Source organism: Trichoderma evansii (genome assembly GCF_050947405.1).
Source record: "Trichoderma evansii strain SZMC 28006 chromosome Unknown GGI43scaffold_27, whole genome shotgun sequence".
Classification (NCBI taxonomy): Eukaryota; Fungi; Ascomycota; class Sordariomycetes; order Hypocreales; family Hypocreaceae; genus Trichoderma; species Trichoderma evansii.
Genome location: NW_028145179.1, coordinates 112,550 through 135,342, shown reverse-complemented (window position 1 = coordinate 135,342; position 22,793 = coordinate 112,550). Strand labels below are relative to the sequence as shown.

General features: G+C 45.4%; 8 protein-coding genes across 8 annotated transcripts; 4 read left to right on the top strand and 4 right to left on the bottom strand.

Annotated features, from left to right (window-relative positions):
* Positions 1 to 57: 57 nt before the first annotated feature.
* GGI43DRAFT_222703 (uncharacterized protein) lies at positions 58 to 2,068 on the bottom strand. The gene is made up of 5 exons (XM_083200385.1): positions 1,725 to 2,068; positions 1,197 to 1,679; positions 984 to 1,128; positions 786 to 933; positions 58 to 734 (listed from the first exon to the last, which is right to left on the bottom strand). Exons 1-5 carry the CDS (start codon positions 1,958 to 1,960, stop codon positions 133 to 135), a joined length of 1,614 nt encoding a protein of 537 aa, XP_083056327.1. The 5' UTR covers positions 1,961 to 2,068; the 3' UTR covers positions 58 to 132.
* A 1,101-nt stretch (positions 2,069 to 3,169) lies between these two features.
* Positions 3,170 to 5,449, top strand: GGI43DRAFT_222699 (glycoside hydrolase superfamily). The gene is made up of 2 exons (XM_083200384.1): positions 3,170 to 4,665; positions 4,752 to 5,449. Exons 1-2 carry the CDS (start codon positions 3,294 to 3,296, stop codon positions 5,300 to 5,302), a joined length of 1,923 nt encoding a protein of 640 aa, XP_083056326.1. The 5' UTR covers positions 3,170 to 3,293; the 3' UTR covers positions 5,303 to 5,449.
* A 276-nt stretch (positions 5,450 to 5,725) lies between these two features.
* GGI43DRAFT_387763 (Endoribonuclease L-PSP/chorismate mutase-like protein) lies at positions 5,726 to 6,148 on the bottom strand (the record flags this gene model as incomplete). The annotated part of the gene is made up of 2 exons (XM_083203982.1): positions 5,726 to 5,991; positions 6,037 to 6,148. The coding sequence occupies 2 exons, from the start codon at positions 6,146 to 6,148 to the stop codon at positions 5,726 to 5,728; spliced, it is 378 nt and encodes a 125-aa protein (XP_083056325.1).
* A 1,820-nt stretch (positions 6,149 to 7,968) lies between these two features.
* On the top strand, positions 7,969 to 9,785 carry GGI43DRAFT_430690 (Zn(II)2Cys6 transcription factor domain-containing protein; the record flags this gene model as incomplete). Its single annotated transcript, XM_083209295.1, has 4 exons — positions 7,969 to 8,031; positions 8,093 to 8,746; positions 8,802 to 8,939; positions 8,989 to 9,785. The coding sequence occupies 4 exons, from the start codon at positions 7,969 to 7,971 to the stop codon at positions 9,754 to 9,756; spliced, it is 1,623 nt and encodes a 540-aa protein (XP_083056324.1). The 3' UTR covers positions 9,757 to 9,785.
* Positions 9,786 to 10,266: 481 nt separating this feature from the next.
* GGI43DRAFT_222693 (class I SAM-dependent methyltransferase) lies at positions 10,267 to 11,399 on the bottom strand. The gene is made up of 2 exons (XM_083200383.1): positions 10,719 to 11,399; positions 10,267 to 10,650 (listed from the first exon to the last, which is right to left on the bottom strand). The coding sequence occupies exons 1-2, from the start codon at positions 11,282 to 11,284 to the stop codon at positions 10,344 to 10,346; spliced, it is 873 nt and encodes a 290-aa protein (XP_083056323.1). The 5' UTR covers positions 11,285 to 11,399; the 3' UTR covers positions 10,267 to 10,343.
* Positions 11,400 to 14,294: 2,895 nt separating this feature from the next.
* Positions 14,295 to 15,314, top strand: GGI43DRAFT_387760 (amidohydrolase family protein; the record flags this gene model as incomplete). Its single annotated transcript, XM_083203981.1, has 2 exons — positions 14,295 to 14,349; positions 14,410 to 15,314. 2 exons carry the CDS (start codon positions 14,295 to 14,297, stop codon positions 15,312 to 15,314), a joined length of 960 nt encoding a protein of 319 aa, XP_083056322.1.
* Positions 15,315 to 15,374: 60 nt separating this feature from the next.
* Positions 15,375 to 17,547, bottom strand: GGI43DRAFT_222688 (uncharacterized protein). The gene has a single exon (XM_083200382.1). It carries the CDS (start codon positions 17,389 to 17,391, stop codon positions 15,436 to 15,438), a length of 1,956 nt encoding a protein of 651 aa, XP_083056321.1. The 5' UTR covers positions 17,392 to 17,547; the 3' UTR covers positions 15,375 to 15,435.
* A 2,293-nt stretch (positions 17,548 to 19,840) lies between these two features.
* Positions 19,841 to 22,771, top strand: GGI43DRAFT_387758 (homocitrate synthase; the record flags this gene model as incomplete). Its single annotated transcript, XM_083203980.1, has 21 exons — positions 19,841 to 19,938; positions 19,994 to 20,051; positions 20,108 to 20,119; positions 20,284 to 20,328; positions 20,388 to 20,403; positions 20,460 to 20,479; positions 20,632 to 20,646; positions 20,697 to 20,742; positions 20,801 to 20,885; positions 20,935 to 20,976; positions 21,337 to 21,445; positions 21,495 to 21,545; positions 21,598 to 21,627; positions 21,682 to 21,715; positions 21,857 to 21,918; positions 21,979 to 22,077; positions 22,148 to 22,178; positions 22,236 to 22,258; positions 22,310 to 22,393; positions 22,447 to 22,598; positions 22,663 to 22,771. 21 exons carry the CDS (start codon positions 19,841 to 19,843, stop codon positions 22,769 to 22,771), a joined length of 1,221 nt encoding a protein of 406 aa, XP_083056320.1.
* Positions 22,772 to 22,793: the final 22 nt, after the last annotated feature.

Here is a 22,793-nt window from a genome sequence, read left to right as displayed (position 1 = left end):
TTGTGTTTAATCTATGCTGTCGTTTATCTTTTTCTATACACTACCCCCCCTCTCCCCCCTCTATTTCTATGAATTGAAGATATGGCTATTCAAGCAGCGTGGAGGCTATCATAGACGTATTTGTGTCAAGTCTCATTGTAATGCATCGTACCAATTGAGGTTAGAAATGTTTAACAGTTCACCAAATAAAACTTCGGAGTCTCCAATCTCGTTTTGATACGAAATTTCTCCAAAGACACTTGAATGGTAATCTGTCCACATACTTGGCAATTCTTGGCAAGGGTTTTCCATCTGCGCCTCTATTGACTCATCATCACACCCGTTTAATCGAAAGTTTTCTAATCGCTTCTGCAGCGACTTTCCGAAAATTGAAGGAAAGTGGGACGCATGAATTCCTAGCTCAACCAATAGCTTGGCAGTTGCTGATACTATTTTCAGCTTACTCTGTCTGTCTTCAGGAGACATGTGACGCGATTCGCAAGCTTGTATAATAAATGCACATGCAAAGAGTAGCATGATAAATGCAAAATCACTGATATACCGCAGGCTTTCCTGAGCTACTGGGTTAAGATGTTGAAGCCAAGATAGAACTTCTACAGCGTGACCAAGCGTTTCTTTGACTAAAAGGCATCGTTCATCGTTATCACTAACATGCGCGAAGTGACATACGGCATAGGTACTGAGACAAAACTGCGAGAACCGATGGTGAAAGTCGAGTCCGATTCCGAATCCTCCTGATTATTGTTATTTCACACGATCTCGAGAATTTGAGTGACAATACTCACCTTGTTCAATAAAAGAAGAGTATTTGTCTCTCCATGCGGCTAAATCGTGGGTTACAACGGCGACGATGGCCGATGGTGAGGACTGAGATATTTCAGGAACTTCTGATGGACACCACCACTCGCCTAGTCCAGAATCGAGAGTATTCGCCTGGGTGTATTACGTTTAGTAAAGCTCAACCGAAGGATCTTGACCTATACCTTTTCCCAAAGTAAGCAAAGCTCTACTTCGCCCAATAAACGACGCAAGCGAGGGCTAATGTTTGCTCTTGCAAATAGTTCAGGAGCTGATCGTATGGAATAGTCGCTTCTAATACTGGGTGGAGTCCTAGTAATAAGTGCGCTACTTTAAGACACATGTATCTCAGTATATATATATCCCATAAGACTGGCATCAAAGACGACTGGACTCACTGATGAGACATGGTGAACAGCCACAGCCAATAAGTATATCGTTTGTAACTGACGTCTGATAACAATTCGTCGTGCGGTACGCTTAGCATAGTTCTGACGCCATCAATGGATCTGTGGAGGCCCAGTTGCGTCCCGTAAATTTCCGTTACCGTCTTGACAAGCTGCGTCGGCAACATATAGGGAAAATGCGGCGAATCAACGTTGGAATGAGCAGCCTCTGAGAAGGCGTATAGAACTACTAGTGCTCTAAAGTGTCCGATATTTGCCTTTTTGAACCATGAGGCACCCGCAGACCTTTCCTGTACGAATCTCAAGACAAGTGGGTAGACCGACTGGACAGTTGACAAGCCCCCCGGTAGATACCTTGAGGTAACATAGCATATTGAATGCAACAGTTCTGGCTGTTCCTCGATCAAGAGTTCTGGATTTTTGAAATCATCTTTAGTAAAGATAGGTATTGAGGGTAATAATCGCGTGCAGAATCTATTATGTTTAGCGCAACTCAACATACCGCAGAGCCATACATACATTTTCAACAGCTGTTTCATTTCTGCACTTGCTGGCCCTGCGTCCAATACACATATAACACTCCTGCTAGATTGTATAGTGCTTGGTGGTGTATTGAGAGTGTCTGCGGGACTTTTCGACTCCAAGCCAAGAACATGCTCGGCATAACCATCTTCTACAACCGTCCAGAATGGAGCTGTCGAGTAAATAGATGGGAGATTGTCAACATTCTCTCTTATCTGACCTGGGTCGATCATCTGCTAATCACAGAGTGTAGAAGCCTTTTTGCTATGATAACCTTTTGCATTACTCCGTTGATAGCAAGCACGAGTAGATGGTCGAGATTGGTTTGGCTTGTTGAAATTTTCGGGTGTTTTGAGGACTACCTCAAATGCGTCAGAATACATAGGTTGTCGAGAGTAACAAGCACGCCTAGCACGTTGACAACGTGCACATGGGGAGTCCCCGGTACGGATGCACTTCATCTATTTACCGTCAGCTGACGGGACGATGGCAAGAGGTATCACCATTAGCAGATTGCGGGACCTAGTAAGAGACCGACCTTGAGGCGATGGCACGCGACGCAAGCAGTACTGATACGACCCCCCCTCCATCTCGTTGTAGGTAAGCCTGTCATGATAACCAGCTCAATTCTCCGCAAAGTGGTTATCAGCGTAGCAGAAGACAATTCAGTTATAGGATATTAAAATCGTACTGAGGAGAGTGAAAGAGGCAACCAACTGGGGGACAGCCCGACCTTTCGGCTAATTTCCGTAGATCGGTCGGTAATAAAAAAAAGAAACTGGCATTTTTCATTGCTCCCCAATTATCTACGAAGTACCAAATTCAGCTAAAGGAGATATGTCAGCTCCGCTTTTATGTGTGTTTAAACCCAACGAGGAGCCAGCTGCCGGTACCCCAGAGAAACACCGCTTTATATTCACTAGGCTCTCCACAACCTTAAGAAACTTACCCCGCAAGATTAGTAGGATCGAACTCATGAGGATGGCCAAGGATGTGTGAGTACGCTTAACGAGGTTGCTCACCGTAAAAGATATTTTCCTTGGTTTCCGCGTTGCCATCAAATGTGTTATTTTTTTTTCTTTGCTTCACAAGATTTAGATAGTTTTTCAGGACACAAAAAATCTCCAACTCATTAAAGCAAGCCTATTACTCCATACTCTTCCTAATAATGTCTGTTCTGGGCCTGTGTCGACTGCGGGGCGCTCATTGGCCCTTAAAGCGCTCTAGAATTTCCCATATTATTCTTTTATTCATTGTAGGATATGGCGTACCCCACACGCAGCACTAACCCCGCGATACAAGATCCGGCGTCTAGCTGAAAAAGGATGCAGTATACCGGTCTCCACTGTAGTAAAGTCCTCAGTACACTCTTTGTAACGCTCTATACTTAACATAAAATGAAGAACTATATAGCTCTTGGGATATGCATAATGATGGCTTCAGCTGTCTATAGCCTTATAGACTCTTATCAAGTTCAGAATAAATAATCCAGAAAAAGAACACTGGGTAGAGCCAGCCAACTCCGCTGTTCCGAATCGCGGTTAAAGCCTGCTCCAGGGTTGCAAAATGTTCTTGTTATACTTGCTGGTTTTTGTCGCTAGTGCGCTTGGACAACAAGTTTACATCCACACCCATGGTCCATCAGCTCGGCCTTTCTGTCAAGCAACTACTACCAAGGCAGCACTCGTGAGAACCCCAACTTATAAGTTTCAACAGTTCAAGTACACAAACACAGAAACGGTCCGTACAGCATCGCCAGTACCATTATTCACCTCCACACCTCGATATGCTCCACCATATCCAGAAATAAAGCACTTGTTACCAAATCTGTCAACAACATCATGGGGTAACTGGGACACTCGGTCAGCGAGCCCTGTTTCTCTTCACACCGAAGATGTATATGGACATTTGGCTTATTCAAAGCTATGGGAAGCGGCCCCTTTACCCAACTTCACGTCGCGTGGACTTTATTCGACCACTGTTTCCCCAACCCCAGTGCCCACAAACGAGCTTGTTCTTCCGCCGCCGTTGTTATTTGGACCGACAGATTGCTATTCAGTTCCTCAAGATTTTGTCTTTGGGGTTGCTGGTTCAGCAGCCCAGATCGAGGGGGCTATTGCAGATGAAGGCAAGGCGCCAGCGATTCCTGAGACGTTTGTGAATCTTCCGCCAGAGACAGCTGCTAAGATTGGTATCCGGGATTTGTCGCCAAACTATATCACCGATGAAAACTATTATCTTTATCGCCAAGATATAGAGCGGCTTGCGAGCATTGGTATTCGATACTATTCTTTCAGTATTGCTTGGTCTCGCATATTGCCCTTTGCCTTTCCTGGAACCCCCGTTAATTCGCAAGCACTGGCGCATTATGATGACCTCATCAATTTCGCAATTTCCAAGGGTATAAGTCCCGTTGTTACTCTTCATCACTTCGATACACCCTTGCAATTCTTCGGAAATAACCAGACCGAAATACTAATCAATTCCAGCATTCGCTGTTACCTTGGGACAGTCAATCTCGGCTTTCAACATAATTTGTTTGAGGATGCGTTTGTAAATTATGGCAAAATTGTCATGAGCCATTTTGCCGATAGGGTGCCCTTCTGGTTTACTTTTAACGAGCCTCAGGTTGGAACCGTCAATGGGATCAGTGTTGATCACGTTATCAAGGCCCATGCGAAACTCTATCACTTTTACAAAGATGAATTGCGCGGCACAGGCAAAATTTCCATGAAGATGGAAATTCCTCCTGGCGTTCCTCTCAATCCATTGAACAAATCTCATGTGGCCGCAGCTGAACACTTCAATGATCTGCAATTGGGTCCATTCCTCTACCCTCTTGCTCTTGGACAGGATTATCCGTCTGCATATAAGATGACGGTTCAGGATTATGTACCGCTGAGCAAAACCGATTTATGCAACCTCAAAGGAACTTTAGGTAAGTTATAACCCTTTATTTGGTAGAAGAACTCCTCACAAGTCGATACACAGTATGGAGATGAGTTACTAATCTCGAACAACTAGACTTTATTGGGATGGATGTGTATACCACTCCAATTATCTTTCCTGTCGTAGATAACATCGCTGTCTGTGCCGCCAATAATGAAACAAGCAACTCTTTGTACCCGAACTGTGTTGGTGTCAGCGAAACCACTGAAAATGGTTGGCTGATTGGACAACCAAGCGAGAGTATACAGATGTACACCACACCAACTTACCTTCGCACCCAAATATCGTACCTTTGGAATACGTTCCATGCTCCTGTGATGGTGACCGAATTTGGTCATCCAACGAATGGCACAGCGAACCCACCAGAGCTTAACGCGATCCAATACGACACCGTGCGTTCCGAGTATTACATTGCGTTTCTGGGAGAGATACTTAAAGCTATCTGGGAAGACCATATTCATGTTCTCGGAGCAATTATGTGGAGCTTTGTAGATAATTGGGAATGGGGAAGCTTCGACTCACAGTTTGGTTTACAATATGTTAATCGAACTACACAGGAGAGGACGTATAGACGCAGCTTCTTTGACGTTGTCGATTACGTAGAGACAAGAAGAACTAGACCTTAAATGTGTAAAGGAAAACCTTGCGCTTTGGAGTATTAGATGACTTTATTCATGGTATGAAGAAAGTCTTATATGGTGTGAGAGAGTAGATAACTAATGAATTTAACATTAACGTTACAAATAAGAAGAAAAGCTACAGAGATAGTATAGGCAGGTTACTTTTACCTAATTATATGTATTTTAAAATTTGAGTATGGTTTAAAAAAAAAAGGTTAATTAACTTTTAAAAGATTAGTTTTATTATATGATAACTCCACAAAGCAAAGTTCATAGGCATGGGTAGTTTTCAGCAAGCACTTCGAGAATCAAGGGTAGGCGGATACAATAGACTATTTGACTATTGTAATAAAATCTCTCACGACTAAATTTCTGCGATAACCTCGATCTCTACATGAAGATCTGGAAATGGTAGGCTCTCGATACCAATCATCGGAACAATGGCTGATGATTGGGGCACCATCTTTTGATATTCTGAACCATGATGTCACGGGCTTTATCCTGCATGCTAGACAGGCCAACGTGATATGTTCTCAGTTTAACGGCGTAGTCCCAACCCGTTGATCCATATCCTTTGGACAAATGATCGGCTTCTCGAAGGGAATGAAGGATTATATCGTTAAAATTGGAAAACGCCTGTGCAATCTCTTCTTCTATAGTTGCGGGAACTTTTCCGGTTGAAGGGACCTTGCCGGCTACGACGGTTAGCGAAAGAGTCAAATTAGCCTTAGTCAACTTACTTTGACCGGTAACTTCCAAACGGCTTCCCAAAATGCAGGCATCGCTAAATCCGTACTTTTCTCTCCAAGCTTCACTGTACCCAAGAAGAGAGTAGTAAGTTAAGGAAGACATTGCAATAGTTTAATGATGGCCTGTTATAGTTTGGCTAATATTAGTAGCTGGAGGTTCTGTGTTGCTGATTTGAAAGGTTGGGCGACTCAATAACATGCGGGCGTTTAGATCTACTGCTTCTAGAAGTAATCCGCAGCAAGGGTCGTTGTCTTCCGCACTACCCGCATTTACAATACTTATACTAAACCGCGGTATTATATTAAATAGTTAATTGTCAGTCAAGGCGAATTATATATATCTTGCATTTAAACATAATATTTTAGGAACAGTTGAAATAAATTGAAGTAAACCTTTTGCTTTATAATTATTACCAATAAAATTACCAATGCTTGATAAAGATATATATATATATATTATCTACCAGTAGTATATAGCTTTATTTTCATTGTCCTACAGTATATAAAGAGTAACTCCAACGTAACAGCATGAAAAAATAAATAAAACAATACTTTACTCCAATTTAAATCTTACATCTATTTGATATACTTATTACTATAAATTCACTTCATAATGTCCTATTCAACTATTTCTATTGTTTCTATTTTAAGTACTATATCTGTACTTACTTTTACACCAGTGCATGCGGTTTGCCCTGATTATTATGTAGGTGTTGGCACCAGTCAACTTTGCGGCATTAAGACGGGCTGTGGCGGAGCTTTCGGTGCTATTTACACAAATAATTGCGATATACTTGCTCTATCGATTGATACTGGTATTTGCGGAGAGAATTGGCCGGAGGCGCAATATGGCATTGCATGCAGCAATGGAGTGCCAACTGAAGTATATACCAGTGGTGGTAACTTTGGCAATTGTTATGCAGTTGATGAAGACTGCTCAGAAACAGTTGGCATTTCTAGCGAGTATAACTTTGTTGATTATTGCTGCGCTCCGCTTTAGTAAGTATATATATATATGCCTTTATATATGAATAGGCTAACAATACCTTCAAAAGATAATTGTTTCGACCTAACCTCCATAAGATACGTACCTACAGATATATTACGGATCGAACGGCCAATAAGAACAGGATTACACTTAAGCAGTGAGACATCCCAGAGGATCACGATTAGGATCATAAGCTACTTTGAACGACTTACTATATAAGACCGTTCATTACGTTCATTAGATATAGTTTAAACAGTCAGTCGTTAACATAGCACTTTCCGATAAAAATCAGATTGGTTATTTTTAACCTTGTTTGAATCACCCCTACAGTCATGTCTCAATGATCCCCAGTGAAAGTAGCAATATGACGGCTGTGAAGATGTGGCATAAACCCTAAGTGGCGGCAATGTCACTGCAACGTAATGGAATAACTAGCATTTGAGCCGTTGTCCGTAATACGGTGCTAGAACGAGGCTGTGAATTTCTTAGCAGCTCAATGGGTCGCATCCCTTGGCGGCATTTTACGCTTGGACACTTGTCATGCCGTCGATAGTCGTCGAAACTGCCTATTTTGGATGAAAATGCGAAGGCTTAATTTTCGCGGATCTACATTCCAAGACGTGCATAGCGTGGACAGAGAAGGATTCCGTCCCTGTCTAGCCCATCCCAATAGGATCCCCCACGATTCGAGGAATAACGCCTTTCGTTAATTACGTCTATCGATTTGCGCCTGTCCGTCCGTGACTAGTCCACACACGGCTCAGCAGTTTCCACAAGCCAATGTGCTATGCAGTACAATGGTTCAAATTTCCGTTTCAAAATCATTATATGTTTCGTTGTTATCCGAAAATATGAAAAAAAATGCGAAGCAGGGACTGAGTGTCGTAATTTGACCGATTAGGGATATACGATTAAACTAGCACACCACTTCCTCAATGTGGTCGCAGAATATGACCCAAGAAGGGAAATGTGACATTTGTCGCAGAAGAAAAGTCAAGGTAAAATCCAATAAAGGCACATCGCGCTATCAGTGACCATCTGCTGACCTCGCTACCTCAGTGCGACGAAGTACATCCCGTGTGTGGAAAGTGCAAAAAAAGCCGACGTCAATGTTCCTATACTCGCGGGCTTGTGAAGTGTTTTAAATTTGTAGAAGCCAATCCTAAGCCGTATGAACCCCTTACCGACACTTCTCCGCAAAAAGACCAGCTGGATCAATGGTATTTAACGATTAATACCGGAAGACGGACTCCGCTAGGAGACTCTCCATTGGCACAATCACCTGACAAAGGGAATAACCTGGCCATCGATTCAAGACTGGAAAAGCAATGCGCGACTGATAGGAATACTTTGACTCTCAAATGGCATCGTACAAACATATGCCTGGGACCCGCGCTTGCGCTGAGTGAAAGACGATCTATCCGCTTGGCAGCATGCCTGGAAGAAGGAAGTTTGGGGGCACGTATGAAGTGGTTTGGTGCATGGATAACGCTGGTGCCTCAGCGTATTGGATTTTCTCAGGCGCTAGATCACTCAGCACAGCTTATGACAGCCGCCCATGCCGCAATCATCAGACATCAACGTCCCTCCACTTGGATTGATGCAAACATTTATGCTCGTGGTCTTCAAAGTTTGCGCAAAGCTCTTCTAAATCCAATTGAGTGTTTCTCTAGCGAGACTTTAGCTGCAGTTGCAATCTTGTACCATCTCGAGGTGAGTCAAAGTCGTCCGGATAGCGAAAACATCGTGTTCTAATGGATTTTATCAGGCGACTTTGGGCTGCCCTTACAAATTCAGCGCGATTCATCACGCAGGTGGGATTGCTCGTTTACTGGAAATCCGAGGTCCTACAAAATGCAAGTCGGAGTTTGAAATGGCTATTACTCGTTATTCACGAGGCCCAGTGGTAGGTATATCCATATCTCATCTCTGGTTCCAAAGCTAATAGGAGATAGGTTGGGAGAGCTCTCGTACTAGGAGTCCCTTGCTTCCTCACCTCTCCCTCTTGGATGACTATAATCCATATTGACGAAGGATCTTCACAGACTGTATCCTGGGCCCAGAAGCTAATGATCCATTTCATGTACTGGAGTGAGTTGGCATTGGAAAAACGTAAATACTGTAATGGACAGCTCTCTTTGAAGCAGTATAACGATCTAAAAGACCGACTTGCGACCGTGGAACTTCTGTTAAGTTCAATCAACGCTAAAATTGAAGAACAACTTACATCCGAGGCTTTTGTCACCCAAATTAGAAGCATTCAGGATGATCCGATTCATAATACAGCCTTTAACTTCAAAGACTATGCCTTCGCAACGATGGTTATGATCCACGCTAGCTTCACACTTGCTATTGATAGAATGAGCAGTACTCTTAACGAATGTGATAATACGAACTTTTGTGATGAGATTGAAAATACATCATGGAACGCTCGAAACTCAGGCCTTTTAGATCGAATCATTCAATCATACGAATATGCTTGGAAAATGCGGCCAATGGGCGCTACTTTTATGCTGGTTCCCCTCACAATGGCTTTTTCATATGCCAGGCCGCAACGGATACGGACCTGGATTTTGCAGGCAATGAATGACCTTGATGAACATTATGCGCTATCGGAAAAACGGTTCACGGCCGCCTCTGTAAGTTACTTAGCAAAATTGTACACGGGGGAAGTGTCGCCAGTGGTCAGCACCACATCTGTGGCTACCAAAGCGAATGGATAGCTTCTTGGATATTTATGCTTTATTAAACGGTATGCATCTGATCTGGCTCTATTAGAGAAGTTGTAATCTAAATAAAATTGCCAGCAAACATGTTACATGTGCTCATGCCAAACGCTTAGATAAAATATAGAGTGCATTTATCCGAAGAACTTGGGTGGGATTGAAATCGTATTTCGCAGGCGTGGATGTGTTGTAGCTACTTAGCATAAGAGAAATCTGATCAAAATCTAAAACGTTCAATCGCACGTCACACACTGCTCGTTTCTGGGCTTGCTTTTTGGGACCAGCTTTGCGACGGCTTAGGAACATGCACCCCACAGTCGCAACATTACATGTTGTGCCATTTATCGTTGTATATTTTTAAAAAGAATAAGATCAGTATGAGAATATAAAAATTCACAGATTGCGCGCTCCTTTCATATAATCTGCTTCAATATTGAATCTATGCCGAGCGCCTTAGCTCACAATCTCGTTCTAGAGCTATTTCAAAGCAAACGGGACTTGTTAAGGCTAGGGAGCAGGTTTAAATAGTCGCTCCCACAACATGTGCCTCCTGCTCCCTATTCTTTGCAAGCTTAACCAAATTCTCAAGCCTCTTGCACATCAATCACGCCAGGTCTGCGGGCCCATGTTTGCGAAAAGTTTATACTCAACTCAGACTCTTCGTTAAGTTCTTTTTCCAAAGCCGCAAACAAGACATCAATATCATTTTGAGACCTGACTCCTTCCACGCCTCCATTCGCCAATAGGCCTTGGAAAAATTGTCGGAGGCCACCGATCGCAAAAGTATTGACCGCTGCTCTACTCGCAGCCCTAGATAAAGTGTTCTTGACCACTTCATGTCGTTCCACTAGTCCGGCTTTCTTCATGTACTCCAGCAATCGATATGGAGCCCTGTATCTAGTTAATATTATTTTTTCCCCACGTTTCAAATATACTACTTCCAACCCTCTTAAACTTACCATGGATTAACGCCCTTTGCCATTGAGGTTTTCACAACCAACCGGATGACCTTGCTAAACGCCTCGCCCAGAGGCACGGCCACCCAGCTGCTCATAGAGGTCTCACCCCATAGCAGGTAGCCTCCAGGCTTTAGCAAAGATGTCAAATGACCGACTATACGCTCCCACTCATCATCACCGCGCAGCGCAAAGACAAAGGCACGAACGTGGACGAGGTCGTACTGCCCGTGCAACTCTTCAGGAAACGGTTTTAGCGCGTCAGCATACTTGAGCTGCACATTGGGTGGCAAGAGCTCGAGTTTAGGAAACTTAGATGTATCAAAATCGAAGCCATCGAGACGGGCGTCCGAGCCCACCTGGGCAGACAGTGTCTTCAGCCAGATGCCGGTACCTGTACCGACATCGGCCACGGCAGGGCGCGATAAGGACTGGAGATGACTCGAGATATCTGATGGCAGCAGCGAATCATCATGTACAGGCAGAAAAATGTTCCAGTGCTGCCACTCCAGGCGCTTTTGTTCCTCGGGGATTGCTCCGACGTTAAGACCGTAAACCGATGTAGCCATATCTGTTTTTTTATATAGTGAAAAGGGGGTTCAAGATAGAGTTACAGTGTTGAAATCTCTAATTACCAACTCTGTCTTCTTTCTTGATAGCAATGGCCTGTTATTTATAGTTAGGTCAACGGCGAGCCCCAATATTTGGTTTCAACTGCTGAAGGCAAACCCTTAGATTGGTGGGTCGGGTCTAGCAGGGATGCATTAATCCTTTGTCGGTTTACGTCCCTATTCAAGTCTTCAACGGCCCGCGAAAATGAGCTCTCGCAGTTTTCATCCCAAAAAGGAAATTCCTATAGGCCATTATTGACATTAAAAGCATATAAACATCTAAATGACGAATAGCAACCCCGATAGTATCCTCCGACTAATGATCGCGTGAACTTGCTTGGCGAAAATCTGACACATACTGAGTAAGAGCGAGACCGCTTTGAGCTAATGAATTCACTAACACTTGAGCCATAATATTATAGATCTCTGAAAGGATTGCAGCATTTTTGCATGCGGGTGTAGAAGCCTCTGGAGATAGATCAATGTTACTGCTATTATTCAATACGCATATTGTGTTTCTCTTCTACAAGTGAATCTTGCGCTGTTTATAATTCTAAATTCATCTTGATTCTTACGATTACTTGAAGTTCGTATATTGAGCCACCTGAACAATGCTAAACAATACATACACAAATGTAAATAGGCAAACAATCCACACAGCCCAGAAGGACTCGCTAGTAGGGTCTAAGTATAAACGACCGAGTCTGATCAATCATGAAATGTGAAAAATTGTAATTAATTTAATCCTAGATAAAGAGGGAATGGAGCGGCAATGACTCAATCCTTCATTACTCCAATGACGTTAGTTATTAATCATCAAAACGTTAGGACTACTGCGGCTTAGGTGCCAACTTTACATCCGAGCATATCCACTAGCCCCAGAATAAGGGCCCAACACTATATCCGAGCATGTCCAGGCATGCGGTGGAAGAATAGTGACACGCAAATCCACTTTAGTATGTGAATTTTGGCTATAAGCCCGTCGTTATTTTTCTTTCTACAGCCTGCTAGGTTACTAGGCGAGAGTGGTGGTCATCATTTGTTCCTGGCTCACCACATATTTTAATCCCGCGCAGGTCCTGCCGAAAGAGGTAACATGGCGCTCATCATGAATACCCCAGGCTAGACGTTTAATGAGAACCTAACTCAAATAGATTATGAGTAGCATTTTTTTTTTTTTTTTCTAGTTGACTTCTGATAGGGTGCACATTTTGATATGAACATATACCAGCACTAATGTCACTGTATGTCACTGTATTCCTTCAATTGCGTCGATTATTCTCTGTATCTGGCCCCTCACATCACCTTTTCCTGACTCGCCTGTTGGTATTACACTTTTTCCTGCATAGCACCATGGCAGAAAAGGTAAAAGGTCCGCTTCACACTGCTGCACTTTGCTGGTCTCTTTGATGACTGATCTTATGCACCTTCAATGGCGGCAAGGACGGCAATGAGACCTTTGGCACACAAGAAGCTACGTCCACTCACGCGATCGTCTCCAACGGCGGCTATCGGTTTCAAATTTTTTAATACGGATAGTTCACGTGCTTCTTCATAAAGGACTTTATCAGGGTCAACTATCAGTTCGGGATATCGGTGGAAAAGATATGTCGAAGCATATAAATATCATATAAAAAGGCAAAGCCCTGCCTTAACAACTATCCAAGGACTGTATAGGTTCCAAAACCACCAATAGTAGACATCTGAGACTGCACATCTACGCCGACTGCATCAAAAACTCATCTCCAAAGGTAGATTTCCTTGCGCCTGGGCTGATTGCGGTAATCAATAACAAAAGCTATATTGAACTGCATATTCAATCAAAGAGGCTCAAATTGGGGTATCGATACAAATAGATTTGTGGACGAGTGGGCTGATGAACCGTACATGAACACCGATGTGTCATATTTTCAGGCATTGGGCCTCCCGCTAAACGAAGTGTTTAGTGCTTTCGGACAAGGTCAACCCCTCAGAGATCGTGAGAGAAGTGAGAATGCTGATTAGCGACCATAGCTACGTTGACTTCGTTTTACTCCCGCTCCATGGCAGCCATCTATGGATTCTCGGCAAAGCGAAGAGTGAAGGTCTTTCAATATGCGGGCTGGCAGCTGTGTCAGTCCGGCGTGAACTGCCTCAACGAACAAGAAACAGTGAATGATTCGTCTAAATTCTATCGCCCCCTTCGCCTATTCGTTCGGAGCTTGATGTCACGTAAAGAATTGCCGAGGACACAATGCTCTCACTGATTTATTCATTTTGGCCCTTCCAGCGCTATCTTACCCTCGCATTAGTCTCTCAAAGAGCAACTGCACACACGAAAGTCCCCGCCAGTACACTCCTCTCTCCAGAGAGCAGAAGGAACTTTCGACGCGACGCGACGATGATATTAAAGGTTTTTTAAGTATCCACACGCTTAGCATGTCGAGTTGTAGTATTATTTTTTATTAAACCAACGTGTCAAATCTTTCATTACAGGGTAGGCATCTACGGGCACGAACAAGAATAGACCAGACAGCCGAAAGGAGAATTTCCCTTTTTGGCTTCGGAAAGTGGAGGAGCTACGGCAGTTCCGATTTCCGAATCGGGAAATAACGAAATATACTCCTCGGCGTCAGAATGTCCGAACGGTGATATTCTATGTATACTGCAAAGAAATAGGAGTTCTGTTGAGCTCTTTGCTACTGTAGGTGAATGGAATCTTTTGTATCATGGAATTATTTGCCACTGGCTCTCTCGGTTCGGGGAGATTCCCACTTTTGAAAGGACCGGGTTGATTTCCTCAGTATGCACCAGACTTCTATAAAGGTATCGAAATCCACGGTCGAATTCGACGACGACGACAACAACAACAACAACAACAACAACAACAACAACAACAACAACAACACATTACAGATTGAAACGTTATAACTCAATACTGCAGATAATCTTTCATATTAATTCCAGTTTCTCAACACACTCACGCACAATGACTTCCAAGATTGATGTCCACCACCACGTCTACCCGCCTGTCTACTCTCAGGGTTTGCTTCCCTCTCATCTCATCCTTTGATAACATCACCACTGACTTTTTATGAATTCAGCTCTCCAGAAGACCGGCGGTGACCCATCAGGCTGGTTTGTCCCCGACTGGACCGTCCAAGCCGACCTCGACCTAGCCAACGCCGTCGGCATCAAAAAGTCTATCTTATCCGTCACGGCACCCGGGCCCTCTTGCGTCGGAGACTCTTCCAAGGCCCTTTCCCTCGCTCGAGAGTGCAACGACTACGTGTCCCGCCTTCGTGATGAACATCCCGAAAACTACGGCTTCTTCCTTGTCCTCCCTTCTCTTTTCGACACTGAAGCCTGTCTCAACGAAATCGCCCGAGGTCTGGATGAGCTACACGCCGATGGTGTAGTTATCTACACGCGTTACGGCCTTGACAATGCTTACCTTGGCCATGAAGCTTTTTTGCCCATATGGAAGGAATTGAACAAGCGCAAGGCCGTTGTCTTTATTCACCCGACTCATGCTGTCGATACGGCGTTGGTGAATAACAAACTGCCACAGCCTATGTTTGACTATCCCCACGAGACTGGTCGAACTGCCATTGACCTCATCACCTCGGGCAGGTTGATCAACGACTGTGCAAACTGCAAGATCATCCTATCTCACGGTGGTGGTACCCTTCCATCTCTTATCGGTCGTGTATCTGGCTTGTTGCCATTTACGCAGTTGGGTAAAGGGTACTCGCCTGATGAGATCAGGTCTCAGGCTAAGAGATTCTACTACGATACGGCGTTGTCCAGCGATGCAGCTACATTGAAGGGACTGTTTGAGGTGGCAGATCCGACGCATGTTTTGTTTGGAAGTGATTTTCCGAATGCGCCGAATGATACCATCAGATATTTTACGAATTTATTGAAGGATGCGGGTAGGGCTGTTGACGCTGACGTGGAGGATATATATTTCAAGAATGCAATGCAGGTGTTTCCGAGGTTGAAGTAGCTGCTTGGATAGCCAAAGAGAAGGTTGAACTTACATAGAGAGTTTTACTGAACAAGGGATGTGTTTTCTATACTTTGTTATGCAGCTGCCGTCAAGTTAGACCGTTTCTTGCGGCACATCTTCAAGGTAGATACGATAATGATGATAAATCACTCCACAAGTCCACTGGCCCTCCCATTATAGAGTTCGCCAGCCCTGAGGATGAAGATGGGAATAACTGTGTCAAAGTGGCGTCATCAGACTGCCCCAACTGGTAAACCTTACTTATCATCCTCTCAATGGCTACCCTCATCATCTCCACCAACACCCTCGCCTTCTCCACCGCCTCCCTCGCCTGCAACACCCTATGCTCCGCCAACCTCTCCAGATTCCTCATCACCACACCCACCGCCCTCCGCGCTAACATTGTAGTTTGCGGTGTCGTTGTGTGAGTGCTTACATAACCCGTAAGACACAGCATGGCCATCCACTGAAACCTCGTCGCGTGGGCTAGGACGTTGAACGAGCCGCTGTTTAGGTTGTCTGCCAAAGTTGCCGTGAGTGACACCGCGTGTTTGAGACACGTGGTGCTGAGTTCGGCGGCGGTGGGATGATGGCTACTCTCGATAGCGGTGGTAGGGGGAGAGAGTGAGAAGGGGCGGAGGAGGAGTAGGCAGGCCATGTGGTAGGACATTTTGAGGAGAAGGGATTGGCGGTGAAGCCACATGGGGATGTCATCGTCTAGGGAGGAGTCGAGGTTGATGTTGTTATTGTTCGTGTTATTGGAAGTGTCTTTGGTAAAATTTTTGAGGGCGGGGGGGATGGCCTTGAACCAGGTTGATATTGCCTTTATTGATGCATCCACAGATGATGCACCTTTGCTGTAAAAGTTGTCGATAAAGATATCGGGAGAGCTATGCTGATTGCAAATCTGATCGAGATCGGTAGTAGACTGTCGAATGAGCTGAGATAGTTTGTTCATCTGCCTGAAACATTCCAAGTAAGACAGTCCGTTGTGATTCATAGTGTCGTAAGCAGTCCCAAAGTCACCAAGCTCAACTTCTTCATTTCTTGTAGCTGGGATTAGAAACGGTAGGCCCGATTCCTTTGACATGACGGTATCTAACATCTGTAAAGCCAACCATGTCCTCTTTGCAGATATGTGACCTTTTGGCTGCTCTGCGCTGCTACTCCCACTTGGCAAATCCATTAGGTACGCATCTCGAACTGCCAGTGATAGCATCTGATGGGCTTTGTAGTGTGAATGTAAATTGCCAGAGTAGATGGCAGCGTATATATATGACTGAACGGTGAGCAAATCCGGCCCGGTTGTCCTTCTGAGCAATTCCATCTGGGAAATCTCAAAGAGATCATAGCCGGGTGGACTATATGCCAAAGTAGCTGCGTTATAACCAGCGTCGTCAATAGATAAAGTCAACACCTGGTGAGTCCCCAGCGCGAGGATGATCTCGATAAGTGGACATCGTTGACGATACACGTCTGAATTAATGGTCCATAGAGATGCATAGTGCGTCCAGAGCCAGGATGCGTCCAGTATAGGTGCAACAATTTGGTAAGACTGAAGGAATGTGGATACCAGTAACTCTTCTAGTTGTCTGTCCATATTTACTCCAACTGTGTTTCCTAATAGAGTTTGAGGGACACCTGGTATTGCGAGGAATGGTTGTGGTATATATGGACTCAGCTCGAGGGATGAGTCAAGGTCCTGAGCGGGGTTTGATTGGCGAAGTTTGGCCTCAAGATTCTCCAGGAAGAATTTTGAAGATGTAGCCCTTCTGTACGTAGTGCCTGATGAAGTAAGACCTGATTGATTTTCCTCAGGATGACGCATTGCGGGATGATCAGTCTGTGGAGAGACCACGCTGGTGTTTGGTGTTATCGGCGACTGCTCTGACCTTTGCACAGGCTTTTCGTCAAAACATCGTTTCCCACTGCTCTTGCAGGACCGACATGGTCTCTCGTCACTGCACTTGATGCGAGCCTGTCGACACTGTACACACGCTCGTAAAGCATGAGGAGATCGTCTGTGTGAGCGAGAGCTGCCATGTGAGTTGTTGAGGTGAAAGGTTGAAAACATGATATCGCCGGGTTTATATCTGCGTAACAAAAAGGCATTGGCGTGATATGTAGCGTTGAGAAGTGAAGGAGACCGTTGATGGAGGCATGGAGGAAGGGTGACTGGTAGACGCGAATAGGAAAATCAGACTCCACCTGGAAGTGTTGCCGCTGTTCCGCGTTCCGGAGAAGTGGAGCACCGCGTCTCAATAACACTTGCATGCGATCACTCAAGGTGTAGCCGACAACGCTCAACACAATGAATGAAGCTGCATCCTAGAGTCTGGGTACGAAATGAGTTGGTGGTGCTCCAAATTGCACGCTCTGTAAGTGTAGAGTCATCTTATGCGATAGGATGAGAACACTGAGTGCTTACTTGGCCCTATCTATGAACATTCACCAATCATCTAATCACTAAGGCTATCTATTCAAGGTACAAACTCTGGCTTAAAATGGCTATTTCGAACGGCCTAGCCTGAGGCAAGGCCAGAACGCTTCCACCAGCCCACTCCTGTGCGAGCAATTTTGCGCCAACCCTCGCGGGAGCTACGTCCGGTATAAAACTTTCTCTCTTTGGTAGCGGAACCCACTAAAGCCCAGCTTTGACGATTACGTCCGGTTGGCTGAATCCCGTTGTCCGTCGCATTGAGGCTTCATTTTGTGATTGTCCAAGGCTCTGCTTAGGCTCGAGCGCAAACCCGCCGCGCAAACATGTTGAGTGGTGCTCAGAAAAGGTCATCATCGCGTATCCCCTGGACAACGCTTGAGATGACATTAATCTTCAATATAGAGTTGCATCGGCCCGCCACCGAAGATGTCGTGGTAAGCTTTCTTGGAACTCTGATCACGCCTCCAGCAGCATTCAACCTGCCTGCTGGAAGTGGCGACACTGCAGAAAAACTTTTGCCATCAACTTACATCTTGAGGCTGCGCATAATATATCCCAGTAGCCATCCGGTTTGGCTGAAACCCCCGAGAGGATACGCTTGAGTCAGTGTGCAACTGTTTTAACGTGTCATGTCATGTGGTATTTCTGGGAAGACTACACATTCACGGTTATGCTACCATCCACCGGCAGAGTCTGTGAACAAAGGTCACCCTTCACCTTGGCGCACCAGCGCTCTCCCTTTGTTTTCTGCCATTCAGCAGGTATGATTGGCCAATGCGTAGAAGACAATCTTGACAATAAATAGATGCGGTGCCGGCCTCGTCCACTACCCCCGACATGACCGAGCAAACCCCGAAAGGGTTTCGGTTCAGCTCTGCGCAAAATTGTCGAATGAGTAACAGTACAACCAGAACATCGCCCTCTGGGGTAGGTCCCTTGCCGGCATTTGAGCTAGTTGCTCAAAACTTGACCACTAACTCCTCTGAACTATAAAAAGCTACCCACTAGAGCATACCTGTCGCACTCCACAATTTGGACTTTGAGTGTCCTGGACCAGGCCGAGGTTTCTTCCTGTTAGTCTCGACTTGTACACTGTCCAATTGTGTGAAGCAGAAGAGAAGGCAGCCCGCAAATTGGACCTGCGCCTTGGTACTGGCAGCGTCGGTTGCCGCACCGTTTGCATGTTCGTTGTCTTCTTTCTCCATCATCACCTCGGCCCGCATCAGAAGGCGAGAACTGCGTGCGGCGTGTGTGCCGCGGGCGGCAAGCCCACTCGTCTACCTAGGTATAAACAGATGCCGCACGCATCTCTGACAGCTTTTCGACATTGCCAGGTTGGAGACTAAAGTTGATTGTGATGCCATTGGTTCACCATTCAGTGCCATACATAGGTGTAGGTAAACAAACATGGTCCCCGCCTATATATATATATGACAATTGAGTACGGCGTCGAATGGATGAAATCCGCGCTCGCTCTGAGGCGGTCTTAGACGCTGAATTCTCGGCTAGCTCGGCATGTAACAAAGAGCCACCAGGAGTGCATCGTGGGTGCATGAAAGGAGCGTCTATACCTCTCCCACAGCAGTCGCGCCGAGTGCCGCGTCGTCGTGGTGATTTACAATCCTCACTTTGCACGCTTGGTATTGTCTTGTGAATCATTGGCCTCCCCTCCAGCAATGGCCGAGCCAAGTCCGGCGATCGGAGCAGTGACTCACGGCAAAAATGGAAAAATCGCTGATGTGGGGTAGAGGGTAGTAGCCCTTGGCCAGGCTTTTTTTACCTTTGCCTGGTGAATTCGTTAATTAGTGGCGTATGAATCGGCCTGGAGAGTCAGTGAGCTGGATTCCGAGCTACGTCATTAGATCGGAGGCGCTGGCAATGACTCCCAAAAACTTTGTAAATCTTAAATAACCAACAAACCCCCCCACCTGCAGAAACTGCCCGCCATCAATTACTCCAGAACGACAAACATCCGGCGCGATCACCTCCCTCGAGCCCAATTGAATCGAACCGACTCGTCAATCGAACCTCTCACGAACCGCTCATCGAACCTCACCGTCGCTAAGACGCCCTGTCGCCCATCATGTCCGTTACCGGCATCACCGCGTCGAACCCGTATTCGAACGTCAACGACCTATTGAGCAATGTCCGAAACTTCAAGATCATAGAGTCCACTCTCAGGTATGAGGAGTAGCAGAAATCGAAGAACAGAGAGCATTAAATAACCGGTTTAAAGAGAAGGAGAGCAATTCGCCAATGCGTACTTTTCAAGAGAAAACAAGATTAAGATGTATGTTGAAGTCGGAACTCTTGCCCTCGGTCCTCCTAGCTAACGTCATCTTGTTTATAGCGCGACAATGCTGTATGACACCTATAAAATGTTGCTCTGCGATTTCAATTGAAGAAAACTAACCTCCCCATGGGTCGGATTTCGGCGTTGATTACATCGAGCTCACGAACCCAGCTGCCAGCCCCGTTAGTCCTACCGGCTGATCTTCTTTGGACTTCAGTACTAACTGACCATAGCAATCTCGCGAGGACTGCGAAGTCATCTGCAAGCTCGGCCTCAAGGTGCGCATCCATGAATCAATACGCTAGAACGGACTAAACACCTACTAACGACATAGTAGGCCAAGATTCTGACCCGTTCGTGATCTCCCTTTCCGCTCTAGTTGTGACAACTATCCTAACAAACTTTTCAGACACAAGATGCACTATGGAAGTAAGTTGCACCCAAATACAACCTGCGCAAAGGAAGAACATTGGCTCCTAGATTGCCATTGTGGCAAGCGATCTCAACGACCGTTCCCCCCCCCAATCCTCCCCAATTCATTAGTGCACTCTTTCTTGTATGCGACTAACATATTGCTCCAGGATGCCAAGCTTGCGGTATGCGCCTTCCAACCCGAGATTAATTGCAAATGACTAAACCCTCAAAGTGTGACTGTGGAGTTGATGGCGTAGATGTTGTCATTGGAACAAGCCGTGAGCACAGTCCTCTCAATGCATATATTTCGTCCATCGACTGACTTGCAGGAATAAGAATTCCTCCGAGAGCATTCCCTTGGTGGTAAGGACATGAAGGCTATTACCAAGCAGGCTCTCGAGGTTATTGAGTACATCAAGAGGTACGCGTACCACTAATCTGGTCAAAACTAGAAGCTAACAATTATTCAGCCGAGGCTGCGAAGTTCGCTTCTCAAGTGAAGACTCTTTCCGGTGAGTGCAGTCTCTTGCGTCCCACTGAGCCGACCCCTTCGCCGACCGATCGATCGCTGTGTTATTTGAGAAAAGGAGACGTGGGCTTTGGAGAGTCATGTCGAGCAAGATGTGGAGGAGAACGCAGGACCTCATATGCATACTCTCACTGCTCGTTGCGACATGGCATCGATCATTTTGAGGCGCTTTCTCAAAATGAGCCCAAAACCCATGAGCTTGCATTGCCAAGGTTGAACAAGGCAAAACAAATGCTATATGGCGTGCTCTTCTTCATCAAAGCTTGACTCCCTCTGTCTGTCTCAGCGGGGTTTCGAGGGGGTCGGCCGACGGTTATCAGCTGTGTTGCTAACGTATGGAAAGTTCTGATCTGGTCGATTTGCTCTCCATCTACCGTGCCGCCAGCAATGCCGGTGTCGGAAGAGTAGGTGTTGCCGACACCGTCGGTTGCGCTTCTCCAAGACAGGTTTATGTAGGTGATTGTCATCATCTTCAGTCTGTCTGATGCTAACCATCCGTAGGACCTTGTGAGAACTCTTCGAGGCTGTGTTTCGACCGATATTGAAGTTCACGTATGTCTGCTGAAAACTATATTTCGATTGACATTGAGCTAATCTGATCAAGTTCCACGACGATACGGGCTGTGCTGTGGCGGTTTGTTACATCCTCAAGAATTTGCCTTGATATGGGAAGCTGACCATGTTTCAGAACTCATTTACTGCCCTCGAGGCTGGTGCTACACGTAAGCTCACCCTGCAGAGTGATTAACTTCATATTCGCCCGAATCCATTCTTCATGAATCTTTGAGATGGATTCTGGATCCACCGACATCAACAATACCTTTAGCACGAGCGGGCATTTAGGCTGACTTTTTGCGACATAGACATCGACACATCCGTGCTTGGAATCGGTGAAAGAAATGGCATCTGCCCCCTTGGAGCTCTTGTACGTAACACTATTGGTCTTTGAGGAATCTGGTTGTGGTCTAACTTTATGAAACTCAAGATGGCCAGAATGATGCCAACTAGCAGAGATTACATTCTCTCCAAGTACAAGCTTCACCAGCTCAAGGCTATCGAAGACTTTGTCGCAGAAACAGTTGAGGTGAGTAAATTCCACTCTCTGGTTCTGTTTTGTGGTGTCTTCAAAGTTGTCAATCTAACAATATCTCTAGATCAACGTCCCATTTAACAACCCCATCACCGGTATGTCATCATCATTCGTCTAGTATAGCAGTGTCGTGTTGCTTACACAAATCACAGGATTTTGCGCCTTCACACACAAGGTATATATCATATGCGTAGCCTGCCGATAATATTAACTAACGCAACCACAGGCTGGTATCCACGCCAAGGCAATTCTCAACGATCCATCCACCTATGAGATCCTTAAGCCCGAGGATTTCGGTCTATCAAGGCAAGTTCTACTCTTCCCAATTTGTCTCTTAGATGTTCATTACTAACAGCTGTACAGATAGTAAGTTATAACGCAGGTAATACTATAAGCTTGATACTAACCAAGATCCAAAGTGTCCACTTCACATCCAGACTTACTGGATGGAATGCTATCAAGAGCAGAGTTGACCAGCTGGGTCTGAAGATGACTGACGACCAGATCAAGGAAGTGTAAGTTTTGGCATTTATATTGAGGTTTATTCCGACCACTAACAATACAACTTCAACTTTTTAGTACGGGTAAGATCAAGCAGATGGCAGACCTCAAGGTGATGACCCTTGACGAGAGTGATGCCCTGATTAGATCCTTCCACCTCGAACTACAACAAGCAGAGAACAATTAAAATGGATTAAATAGCAAGAATG